This window comes from Phyllobates terribilis, unplaced genomic scaffold (assembly GCF_046119375.1).
Source record: "Phyllobates terribilis strain yellow unplaced genomic scaffold, ASM4611937v1 Scaffold_5__5_contigs__length_657084704, whole genome shotgun sequence".
NCBI classification, from domain to species: domain Eukaryota; kingdom Metazoa; phylum Chordata; class Amphibia; order Anura; family Dendrobatidae; genus Phyllobates; species Phyllobates terribilis.
In genome coordinates this window covers 372,881,641-372,895,088 of record NW_027362765.1, presented here as the reverse complement: position 1 = coordinate 372,895,088, position 13,448 = coordinate 372,881,641, and the positions used below count along the sequence as shown (strand labels likewise).

Genomic DNA, 13,448 nt, shown 5'->3' with positions numbered 1-13,448 from the left:
AAGTTTGGACACACCTTCTCATTTAAAGATTTTTTTGTATTTTCATGACTATGAAAATTGTACATTCACACTGAAGGCATCAAAACTATGAATTAACACATGTGGAATTATATACTTAACCAAAAAGTGTGAAACAACTGAAAATATGTCTTATATTCTAGGTTCTTCAAAGTAGCCACCTTTTGCTTTGATGACTGCTTTGCACACTCTTGGCATTCTCTTGATGAGCTTCCAGAGGTAGTCACCAGAAATGGTCTTCCAACAATCTTGAAGGAGTTCCCAGAGATGCTTAGCACTTGTTGGCCCTTTTGCCTTCACTCTGCGGTCCAGCTCACCCCAAACCATCTCGATTGGGTTCAGGTCTGGTGACTGTGGAGGCCGGGTCATCTGGCGTAGCACCCCATCACTCTCCTTCTTGGCCAAATAGCCCTTACACAGCCTGGAGGTGTGTTTGGGGTCATTGTCCTGTGGAAAAATAAATGATGGTCCAACTAAACGCAAACCGGATGGAATAGCATGCCGCTGCAAGATGCTGTGGTAGCCATGCTGGTTCAGTATGCCTTCAATTTTGAATAAATCCCCAACAGTGTCACCAGCAAAGCACCCCCACACCATCACACATCCTCCTCCATGCTTCACGGTGGGAACCAGGCATGTAGAGTCCTTCCGTTCACCTTTTCTGCGTCGCACAAAGACACGGTGGATGGAACCAAAGATCTCAAATTTGGACTCATCAGACCAAAGCACAGATTTCCACTGGTCTAATGTCCATTCCTTGTGTTCTTTAGCCCAAACAAGTCTCTTCTGCTTGTTGCCTGTCCTTAGCAGTGGTTTCCTAGCAGCTATTTTACCATGAAGGCCTGCTGCACAAAGTCTCCTCTTAACAGTTGTAGAGATGTGTCTGCTGCCAGAACTCTGTGTGGCATTGACCTGGTCTCTAATCTGAGCTGCTGTTAACCTGCGATTTCAGAGGCTGGTGACTCGGATAAACTTATCCTCAGAAGCAGAGGTGACTCTTGGTCTTCCTTTCCTGGGGCGGTCCTCATGTGAGCCAGTTTCTTTGTAGCGCTTGATGGTTTTTGCAACTGCATTTGGGGACACTTTCAAAGTTTGCCCAATTTTTCGGACTGACTGACCTTCATTTCTTAAAGTAATGATGGCCACTCGTTTTTCTTTACTTAGCTGCTTTTTTCTTGCCATAATACTAATTCTATCAGTCTATTCAGTAGGACTATCAGCTGTGTATCCACCTGACTTCTGCACAACACAACTGATGGTCCCAACGCCATTTATAAGGCAAGAAATCCCACTTATTAAACCTGACAGGGCACACCTGTGAAGTGAAAACCATTTCCGGTGACTACCTCTTGAAGCTCATCAAGAGAATGCCAAAAGTGTGCAAAGCAGTCATCAAAGCAAAAGGTGGCTACTTTGAAGAACCTAGAATATAAGACATATTTTCAGTTATTTCACACTTTTTGGTTAAGTATATAATTCCATGTGTTAATTCATAGTTTTGATGCCTTCAGTGTGAATGTACAATTTTCATAGTCATGAAAATACAGAAAAATCTTTAAATGAGGTGTGTCCAAACTTTTGGTCTGTACTGTACCTAGCCAACATTATTTCTTGAAGAAAACTGTCCCTGATTTGAACACTCACATGGTGGCCCATCGTTGGAATTGTTGTTGTGTGGTCAGCAGCACTCCACCATCAACATAGAAGCGGCAATTATGGCAAGAGACTGTACATGTCTTTCACGGTACACTGGGTCAATGATTTGCATGACAGCACCACCACAACAAGGCCAGGTACTAGTGCCACCTTCACGGTTGGGCACTAGGTCTGTTGAAACTTCCAGCACCATGCAGCACTTATCCACCATGTCCTCTACAGTACTGCTGCCTGCTCCTTTTCTAGAAAGGCCCTCTGATTATCTTTGTAGGTCATGATTCATACATGATTAATTCTCTTTACGTTAGCGTACTTGGTGAATTTGGTATACTAATACAGCTAATTCAGTCTGAGGTCACATTGGAGGAGAGGTGTTTTTGTCTTATCATGGACACATCTGATGGAACGGATTTATCATAACATGTTTTGCTTTTTAAATGTTTTTAAATTGTTCATAATCATCTTTTTTTTCTCTAATAAAATTTAATTATAGTTCATTATGGTGATCCCAGTGTTTCTTGCGCGTCACTTTTTTGTTTTCTCTTTCCTTATATGCTTTTTGGTGTGCTATTGGTTGATCCCTACCCCTATTATGTTAGTGTCCTCGGTTCTATAAATTAAAATGAATTAGGGACTCATCCACGCAGATGTCCCTTTGGGACACGTACACTTTAGCAAACTTGTTGTTGAAGTGCTCGATGACCGGCCGAACTTTGAAAAGTTCGGGTCATCGTGTGCAGGACACCTTGCATTATCGTTGTAATGCAAGAACTTGTGGATAGCCTCAAAACGTGTCCGGGTCATGACCATTCGGAACACTGGAGTGTTATACAAAACATCAACACTCCAGTATTGCCGAACTTCTGGCTTCTTCAGGATTCCCATATGAAGGACCACGCCCTAAAACTTCATAATTTCTACTGCGTCTACAGGAGACCAGTTAGAAAATTATGAAGAGCAGTTTTCTGCCAAAAATTGTTGAGTGTACAAATTAGTTTGGCCCACCATGAGGTTTACAAAATCCTCAGAGAAAAAGACTTTGAAAAAGTCTGTTTCTGTGAGGCCAGTGGTGTCAAACTTGATTCCTGATTCCGCTACAAAATCAGGAATCACTGGCTCATAATTTTCAGGGGGCAAGGTCCGCACGGTGTCAGTAATGGGGGGCACTGGCTCATCTTCTCTCCTGGGGCGTCTGCGTGGCGGTTGAGCAGCACCTGAGGAGAAAGAGGACGAGGATGAGGAGTCAGAAAAAGAAAGAAAGGTGGGATCCTCTCCCTCACTGTCAGTGTCGGAGGCAAGGAAATCGTAAGCCTCCTCTACTGAGTATCGGGTTTGTGACGAGCAGGACATTTTTTTTTTTATGTATGTGGTGTATGCATGTCAGTACTTTATTCAGTGTGTTTGTGTGTCAATGTGCTTGGTGTAAACTTTTTTTTCTGAAAGAAAATGATAAAAAAAGGAACAGCTGGAGGTGGTGCAAACAGCGAGCACGATTGCAGATCAGTGAACTGCGTCGCTAATCAACGCTCGGCGGCTTCTGGATGTGCACACGGAAGTATGGTGCAAAGAGGGGTGGAAAAAAAAGTGTAAATCAGCGAGCACAAGTGCGGATCAGTGATCTGTGGTCACTGATCAGCGCTCGGCCCTACAGGAAATGCGAAAAAAAAACTGCTAAAAGTTGAGTGATCAAGTACTGATCAGTGCTCAGTGGTAGAACGGTGGGGTGGGGAGGGAGGAAGGGGGGAGAGTGGGAATGGAGTGGATGAGGAGGGATCAAGTTGTCTTGTCTTCTTCTGTCTGATGTCTTCTGTCACAGCAGGAGCAGAGATTGTGGTGTCACATGTATCTGTGAGACCACAAGGCCTAGCACCGACAGCACGGCCGCCCTCTACAAAAGAAAAAAAAAGTCTGGAAAAAAAGTGTAAAGTAGCGAGCACGAGTACTGATCGGTGATTTGCGTCACCGATCAATGCTTAGCGGCTGCTGGATGCACGCACGGAGGTGGTGCAAAGTGGGAAGGGGGAGAAAAAATGGACAGGGACAAAAAAGTCCTGGAAACCAATGAGCACGAACGTTGATCAGTGATGTAGTCACTGATCAGCGCTCGGACGCTGCAGAATGCTCGAAAAAAAAAAGCCAAAAAACGAGCAATCAACTACTGATCAGTAGTTCAGCGCTCATTGGCAGAAAGGGGTTGTGGGGTAAAAAGAGGGGGGGGGGATTGGGTGGTTGAAGAAAGATGTACTTACCAAAGCCTTCTCTCTTCTTCTTTCAGCAACAGCAGGAGCAGCAGACCGGATTAGCAGCAGACCGAGCAGCAGACCAAGCAGCAGACCGGAGCAGGAGACTAGAGCAGCAGACCGAGGAGGTAGGAGAAGGTCTTGTGGTGTCACACCAGCGATCAGCAGCATGACCGCCCTGTACTAATCCTTAGCAACTGTGAGGAGATGCAGGGCGGTCACAGGGGGGTGATAGGGCGATGACAGCCAGCTCACAGGCCGGTCACTGCCCGTTCACCGCTCGGTCACGGGCTCTGATTGGTGCGATCGACGATGACATCGATCGCACCAATCAGAAGAGGCTGGGGTTAGGGCTGCCATCACAGGGGGTCACAGGGTAGTGATAGGCAGGTCACAGGCCGGTCACCGCCCTGTCAGCCCCCGGTCACCATGCGGTTACGTGCTCTGATTGGTGCGATCGATGTTATTGTCAATTGCATCAATCAGAGCATGCTGGGGCCAGGGCTTGCATTGCTACGCAACAGCCTAGGATCGTTGGCTTAGAGCACCAATCCTAGACTGCACATCAGTGTTTCAGACAATCAGATTGCCTGAAACACTGAGAAATGCTGTGATTAGCTGTTCAGAATTGTTAAGGAGTTGGTCTCCTATACTGGTAATGCCCATGCACTTAAAACATTTACCCCTAGGAATAAAATATTCCTACAGGTGTAAGAGACTCAGGGTAGTAGTTGTGGCAAACGGATGATGTGTTCCCATGACAAAGATAAATGTCCCAAATCTCCTGTGCTGTGTGTGTGGTGCAGAACACTCACGTTTTGATTGCAGCTCTCTGTTGTCTTCGGTTCTTTCACCTCAGGAACCGCCGCACACACATTTAGGAACTTCCATTCCGTTTTATAAAAAAGAATTTTACTAGAACACTTGTAATCATCTTCACACAGCATACAGCATTGATCACATACTATTCCAGGGTTACCGTCTGATACACCGCACGTATTGATGTTCTCTGTCCGTTTGTCCTGAGCTATCCCTTCCATAGCGGACGTTCCTGGTCTATGAGACCCTCGCAGTTTTAAGAATCCCGTACTGACTATTTCCCGTCCGACTTCCCCTTCAATGAAGGCTTTTGGACACACACCTCACTGTGAATCCTGTGGACCGTAGGTCCCGAACGTACAGAAATGTCTGTTTCAGATTATCTGAATACGGGTCCTTTTCTGCTGGACAGATTGTGCCAACGGTGCCCCCTGGACCACCACCTGTTATCACCTTACATCTTTCTCTCTTCTTCTAGAACTGCCTGCAACCAGGAAATGTCTCTGTGCTTCACTGAATCTGCTCCTCCCACACTGAGCAGCTCACAAACCCCTTAACTCTTTCCTAACCTGCAACTATATCTGCTTTAAGCTATAGTGCCCCCACTTAGCCTTACTCTTCTACTATTCTAATATCCCATCTGCACTAACCTATACTGACCCTATAACTGACACATCAGGCAATTGATAATAACACATGTTTACATTTAAGACAGGATATAGTGTTATGTGTATATATACAGACAAGGTGCATGACCAGATCCTGGTCACCCTCTTACACAGGCATCATAAACACCCTTAAAAAATGATGTGGGTGTTGCATCACAGTCACCCTGGTGATATGGTGGCAGAGGATGAGGAGAAGAAGGAAGAGGACAACAGAAAATAGACAAAATCTGGAAGGGTATACCCATGTATGGATGTGAAGAGGTGCATGAGTATAGACCCCCCAAAAGCCACTGGATTTGAGTTTGTTACACTGCTATCATCCGGTGGTGTTGAGAAGTCTGGCCCAATCCAGCCCTTGTTAATTTTTATAAGAGTCAGCCTGTCAGCATTTTCAGTTGACAGGCGGATGCGCTTTTCAGTTATAATTCCACCAGCGGCACTAAAAACCCGCTCTGTCAAAACGCTAGCGGCGTAGAAAGCCAGTTCTTGCCACGTGTCCAGTGTGGATACCCAATAATTATAAGTCACTTTGGGCACCTAATGAATAGTATTGGTCAGCGGCAGAACATGCAATGGACCCTATTTTGCTGTATACACTATCCACAAACCCAGCCTGCCTAACTCCTGCTATCACCAGGAATATATGCAGCTGGATTAGTCCTCAGAAGGACTGTTCATTTACATGTATATATAGCTGTGGAATACCTGATGCTCGAGCTCCCGCCCGGGTATCCCGGAAATACTCGCTGAGCATCTCGAGCAGTGAGGTGTTCGGGCGAGTACCAAGCAGTGACGAGCATGCTCGCTCATCACTAGTCCCCGCCTTACACCCGCACATGTCCCATAACATCACCAGTGCCCTGACCAACACAGTCACTGGGAAGGTCCACTTAACGACCTACACATGGAAAAGAGCTTGTGGTCAAGGACGCTACATTTCCCTGATGGCACACTGGGTGAACCTTATGGAGTCCAGGACCCAGTTGGACCCTGCGATGGCACACGTGTTACCGATAACAAAGATTATAGGCTCTATTTCCATCAGGGTTTCCACCTCCTTCACCAGTTACTGCACGTTCTCCTCCTCCTCCTCAATCTCCGAATTGTCATCTCGGAGCGTGTCGTCCATATTAGTCGTAAACTGGAAGCACTGCATCGGTGAAGCGGCAACAGGCTCTGCTGAAACTAATTTGTTTAGGTGACAAAAAGCACACTGCTGCAGAGTTGTGGAAAGAATACACCGATAAGTAGGCCAAATTATTCAAGCATCTCCTAATTAACATACAGTGGTGGCCAAAAGTATTGGCACCCCTGCAATTCTGTCAGATAATACTCAGTTTCTTCCTGAAAATGATTGCAATCACAAATTCTTTGGTATTATTATCTTCATTTAATTTGCTTGCAAGGAAAACACACAAAAGAGAATGAAGCAAAAATCAAATCATTGATCATTTCACACAAAACTCCAAAAATGGGCCAGACAAAAGTATTGGCACCCTCAGCCTAATACTTGGTTGCACAACCTTTAGCCAAAATAACTGCGAACAACCGCTTCCGGTAACCATCAATGAGTTTCTTACAATGCTCTGCTGGAATTGTAGACCATTCTTCTTTGGCAAACTGCTCCAGGTCCCTGATATTAGAAGGGTGCCTTCTCCAAACTGCCATTTTGAGATCTCTCCACAGGTGTTCTATGGGATTCAGGTCTGGACTCATTGCTGGCCACCTTAGAAGTCTCCAGTGCTTTCTCTCAAACCATTTTATAGTGCTTTTGGAAGTGTGTTTTGGGTCATTGTCCAGCTGGAAGACCCATGACCTCTGAGGGAGACCCAGCTTTCTCACACTGGGCCCTACATTATGCTGCAAAATTTGTTGGTAGTCTTCAGACTTCATAATGCCATGCACACTGTCAAGCAGTCCAGTGCCAGAGGCAGCAAAGCAACCCCAAAACATCAGGGAACCTCCGCCATGTTTGACTGTAGGGACTGTGTTCTTTTCTTTGAATGCCTCTTTTTTTTTCCTGTACACTCTATGTTGATGCTTTTTGCCAAAAAGCTCTACTTTTGTCTCATCTGACCAGAGAACGTTCTTCCAAAACGTTTTAGGCTTTCTCAGGTAAGCTTTGGCAAACTCCAGCCTGGCTTTTTTATGTCTCGGGGTAAGAAGTGGGTCTTCCTGGGTATCCTACCATACAGTCCCTTTTCATTCAGACGCCGACGGATAGTTGGACTGCAGGGCAGCTTGAACTTGTTTGGATGTTAGTCGAGGTTCTTTATCCACCATCCGCACAATCTTGCGTTGAAATCTCTCGTCAATTTTTCTTTTCCGTCCACATCTAGGGAGGTTAGCCACAGTGCCATGGGCTTTAAACTTCTTGATGACACTGCACACGGAAGACACAGGAACATTCAGGTCTTTGGAGATGGACTTGTAGCCTTGAGATTGCTCATGCTTCCTCACAATTTGGTTTCTCAAGTCCTCAGACAGTTCTTTGGTCTTCTTTCTTTTCTCCATGCTCAATGTGGTACACACAAGGACACAGGACAGAGGTTGAGTCAACTTTAATCCATGTTAACTGGCTGCAAGTGTGATTTAGTTATTGCCAACACCTGTTAGGTGCCACAGGTAAGTTACAGGTGCTGTTAATTACATGAATTAGAGAAGCATCACATGATTTTTCAAAGGGTGCCAATACTTCTGTCCACCCCCTTTTTTAGGTTTGGTGTGGAATTATATCCAATTTGGCTTTAGTACAATTCTTTTTGTGTTTTTTCCTTGCAAGCAAATTAAATGAAGATAATAATACCAAAGAATTTGTGATTGCAATCAGGAAGAAACTGAGTATTATCTGACAGAATTGCAGGGGTGCCAATACTTTTGGCCACCACTGTATAAACTGATATGAAGAGAATAGAGACCTTATTAATAAAATCACAAGTCTTTATTTAAACATGATTAAAAACAGGGTTCAACATTAAAAAAGTATGAGTTATTGCAAAGATAGGCATCAAAGTGGCATAAGCGTTTATTCAGATGAATCCTTAGAATGTTTAAATAACAAATTTCATGAGGGGTTAAAGTGCCTAGTAAAGTGCCGGGCAGCATGGTGGCTCAGTGGTTAGCACTGCAGCCTTGCAGCGGGGTCCAGGGTTCAAATCCCACCAAGAACAACATCTGCATGGAGTTTGTTTGTTCTCCCTGTGTTTGTGTTGGTTTCCTCCGGGTTCTCTGGTTTCCTCCCACACTCCAAAGACATCCTGATAGGGAATCTAGATTGTGATCCCCCATGGGGACAGTGCCCATAATGTCTGTAAAGCGCTGTGGAATTAATGGCGCTATATAAGTGAGTAATTAAAATAAATAGTACTAATAAACAATACAGTACTATGGTGCCACCTAGTGGTTTAGAAAATTATAGCCACACAGAGTTTATTGGAATTACAAGACACAAAACCAATGTCATAAAGGGAAATTATTACGCTGGGGTTACACTAAAGTACCCATATATAGCTATACTAATGAGGGGATATAGGTTGAAAATCAGTGGTGTAGCATGGGCACCAAAGAATAAGCGAGTCTCTAGCCACAGTGGCAACACATTTCAAAAAGTGCCCATGCAACACCACCATAGAATCAAAAATCCCATTAGCTGTTACAGCATAATTACCCAAGTTGGGGAGAGCCGTTCAGTCACAGAGGAATACCCCCCTCTGTCTGACCATGTCACACACACGACATGCAAGATAAAGTAGTGAAATGTTAAAATTACATTTACCGGTGACTACCTGTGAGTGTAGTTTTCTTCCCCCCTCTACAATGTCATCTACTGTAGTCATAGGCGATAGTCAATATGTTTTATTTTCAGTCCAAAAAAAGTGGAGTAATACTCTGAGAACATTGTTCCCAGGAGCGACCTGGGAGTCAGAGATGTGTCCAGGGGTTTCCCCCATGCTGTTCCCATCAATTTCAGAGATTTTCCTGCCCCCAGTCCTCCTGTTAGAGTCTTCCAGAAAAATGCTCGAGTTTCCTATTGACTACCAATATACTCGGTACTCAAGTAAAACCCGTCCGAGCATCTGATCTGCTCGATTCGAGTACCGAGCACTCAAGTATTTTAGTACTCGCTCATCACTAGATACAATCCCTCATGGTTAGATAATGAACGGCTAGCCTTCTGTTCTACTTTAGTGATACCATGTGAGCCTACTGGACCAGTACACCAAATAAGTAGATCTATTCTAATGTGTATTACAAGTGAATGACCCAACTAGCGCAGCAATGTGACCGCTGTGGATTCGTCATACATAGATAGGACCAAGCATTGTGACTTGCAATAGTTACTTAGATTTTTAATTTAACAATTAAAAGTTATGTTTTATTTTGAATTAATTAAAATGGAATTTTTGACCTTTTGGCTATTTGATTTAAAATTCGGTCCAAACAGATGACGCTGTGTGGTTCTGACTTGTCACCTCCAGGCATGTGGTGCAGAAGAGAACCAGAAAGGCGCTGATGACCGGGGAAGACGACAATCAGTAAATATACTAATGCATTAACCAAGTACACAATACAGATGGCAGAGGGGCTAGAGAATAAAATATTTTATTGGAGTGCTGCTTTAAATAATCGTAAAAAACAAACAAACAAACATTTTTTTTTACATAAAAATTGATTTTATTTTGCAAAAGAGTAAAAAAAAGTATAAGAGAAGGAATCAAAAGAAGCTTTACCACGCTAGTTCACTACATCCTCCCCTTAAAAAAAAAAGTATAAATCATTACAACTAGAATTAATCGAAAAGACTTATGGGACCTTGACCAATGGCCACATCGGTAGTCAATGGTCATCTGATCAGAGCCCTTCAAAGCTCCTCCTAACTGTCGGCATTCCTGGCTCCTCTTCTGATTGGTTGGAACGGTGCAAGTTCATGCCTGGGTCATTCTATGCCAGCAGGTAGCAGGAAGTTTGCAGAGCTCACGGACTACCGATAGGACCACTGCACCAGGGTCTCACAAATCTTTTTGAAAAACTAATTACAACCTGTAAAATACAGACCACTAAACGAAGAAAAGAAAAAAACTTACTTTTATTTTCCCTCTAGAATACAGGGACTATACATGCACTGGTATATAGAGCCCACACTGCACTTTCAAGTATATATAATTATTATTATTATTTATTAATATAGCGCCATTCATTCCATGGCGCTTTATATGTGAAAGGGGGTATACATAGCACAAACAATTACAATAAATTTGAACAATACAAGTCGGAGACTGGTACAGGAGGAGCGAGGACCCTGCCCGCAAGGGCTCACAATCTACAAGGGATGGGTGAGGATACAGTAGGTGAGGGTAGAGCTGGTCGTGCAGCGGTATGGTGGAGCGGTGGTTACTGCAGGTTGTAGGCTTGTCGGAAGAGGTGGGTCTTCAGGTTCCTTTTGAAGGTTTCCACGGTAGGCGAGAGTGTGATGTGTTGGGGTGGAGAGTTCCAGAGTGGGGGGGATGCACGGGAGAAATTTTGTATACGATTGTGGGAAGAGGAGATAAGAGGGGAGTATACTTGTTAGTGCAGGCTGAGGTTCTCAGCTTTTTCTACTGCCTACAATGATGCAGGTTGTGGGTTCAAATCCTGGTGAGATTTTATCACATAAAAGAAAATATTTTTTTATTTAAATTGAATACAATTGTGTGCATAGTAGAGATGCCGGCCCAATCCCCTGAGGAGGAAGAGCTACGTAGCAATGAAGACCACTGCAGCGAGGACATCGCTCACTGAGTAGAACTTGGGGCATGGCCCTGACCTCCTGAGACAGCGGGACTCCTAGCTCAGATCGAGACAGTTCTGCTGAATCCGAGAGCTATGCGTTTACTACTACTACTTGAGACTATTTTCCAAGCAAGCAAAACTAGAGCAGTAATTGATGTACTGTATGGCAGTATGTTTAGTTTTCCACTCACTGTGTATTTAACAATCCCATATAGAATGATTGTCTACAACACTAGAGTATCTCCTACCACACTGAATAATATCTGGGATCTATGGTGTAATTCTCCTTTTCCTCTACATAAAATGCCCATTACCTCTCCCTCAACGACATTAGGTTTTGAGGCTATAATATAATATATAAAAAACAAACGGGCTCAAACACATACAGTTTTATAATAGTTAAAGTTTTAATAAAACTTTTATTAACGAGCAGAAACAAGTTTTCAGGTGCAATTATATACAGTATATTAACGTGAAATATTGTACGCACATGGTTGATATGTAGGGCTGTTATCTTAACCAAAAGCAAATAGAATTAACAGAAATCTATTGATAATTTCATGCATTTCACAATCATTTAGTTTTCAATTTTTGTCTCTTTTCTCTTGTATATTTAACTTTATTGTGACCGTAAATGTTTTTTTTTTTTTTCTATCTTGTCCGATTTGTTATTGTAAAAAGAAAACTGCTACTTCCTCATGTGAATTTTTTGATGTTTAAGAAGTGTTATTTTCTGTGTAAAACATTTCCCACACGCTGAGCATGAAAATGGCTTCTCCCCTGTGTGAATTCTGTGATGCTTAACAAGATATGATCGATTTATAAAACATTTCCCACATTCTGAACATGAAAATGGCTTCTCCCCTGTGTGAATTTTCTGATGCGTATTAAGATTTGATTGATTTGTAAAACATTTCCCACATTCTGAACATGAAAATGGCTTCTCCCCTGTGTGACTTTTCTGATGTGTAGTAAGATGCGATTTCAGCTTAAAATATTTCCCACATTCTGAACATGAAAATGGCCTTTCCCCTGTGTGGCTTCTCTGATGTCTAGTTAGACTCCATTTCTGTTTAAAAGATATCCCACATTCTGAACAAGAAAATGGCTTCTCCGCTGTGTGATTTTTCTCATGTATAATAAGCTGTCCGTTATCCTTAAAATATTTTCCACATTGGGAACATGGATAAGGCTTCTCCTTTTTGTGAGTCCTCCCGTGTGTAAGAAGAGTTGATTGATGAGTAAAACATTTCCCACATTCTGGGCATGAATATGGCTTTTCTCCTGTGTGAATTCTCTGGTGGGCAACAAGATATGATTTATTGCGAAACCATTTATCACATTCTGAACATGAATACGGCTTCACCCCTGTGTGAATTCTCTGGTGTGCAACAAGAAGTGAATTCTTGGTAAAACATCTCCCACATTCCGAACATGAACAAGGCTTCCTTCCAGTGTGACTTTTATCATGTATAATAAGATATGATTTTTGGGAAAAACATTTTCCACATTTTGAACAAGAATACGGCTTCTCACCCGTGTGAATTCTCTGATGTGTAACAAGATGTGATTTAATTGCATAACATTTCCCACATTCTTTGCATGAATATGGCTTATCCCCGGTGTGACATCTGTAATGTATAACAAGCTGGGGTTTACTTGTAAAACGTTTATCACATTCTGAACACAAAAATGGCTTCTCCCCTGTGTGACTTCTCTGGTGTCTAATAAGCCGTGATTTCTGAATATAACCTTTCCCACATACTGAACATAAAAATGGTCTCTCCTTTGCGTGCATTTTCTGATGGAAAACAAGATGTGATTTAGTGGGAAAACATTTCCCACACTCTGAACATGAAAATGGCTTCTCCCCTGTGTGAATTCTCTGATGTATAACAAGATATTTCTGTTTAAAATATTTTCCACAGTCTGAACATGAAAATCGCTTCTCTCCTTTGTGAACCGGTTGATGGTTTATAAGACTTCTGTACATTTTATCAGTTTGTGATGAATTAGAAGGTGATGTGATAATAGGTTGCTCTTCATACGTAGCTTTTATGATACTAAGATCATTTGCTTCAAAATCTGACGATATCATCTGTCCCTCTGTGTTCATGGTACAGTAACCTGTCAAGAATAAAAATTTTTTTTTGTTATAATACCTTGAAAGTCTGTTTCTATTTTGTAACATTTTCCCCGAACATGATTGAAATTACAGCTTAAACCACAAATCAAGATGTAATTTGTGACTAAAATATTTCCTATAATCTGAACATGA

General features: G+C 42.7%; 1 protein-coding gene and 1 long non-coding RNA gene across 3 annotated transcripts in view; one reads left to right on the top strand and one right to left on the bottom strand.

The window, feature by feature from the left end:
* LOC141273223 (uncharacterized) overlaps nt 1–12,396 on the top strand; it is an 84,695-nt gene extending 72,299 nt beyond the window's left edge. Inside the window, exons 2-3 of one of the 2 annotated variants that reach the window (XR_012322078.1) lie at nt 3,950–4,042; nt 9,880–12,396. This is a non-coding gene — a long non-coding RNA (uncharacterized lncRNA). Of the gene's footprint in view, nt 1–3,949; nt 4,043–9,845 lie in introns of both variants that reach the window. The other variant, XR_012322077.1, reaches the window with a different exon arrangement.
* The window catches only part of LOC141273222 (uncharacterized), a 67,931-nt gene that overhangs the window by 27,770 nt on the left and 26,713 nt on the right, over nt 1–13,448 (bottom strand). The window contains exon 6 of the mRNA XM_073684792.1: nt 11,901–13,297. Within this exon, the coding sequence (XP_073540893.1) occupies nt 11,901–13,297 (1,397 nt within the window). The remainder of the gene's footprint in view (nt 1–11,900; nt 13,298–13,448) is intronic.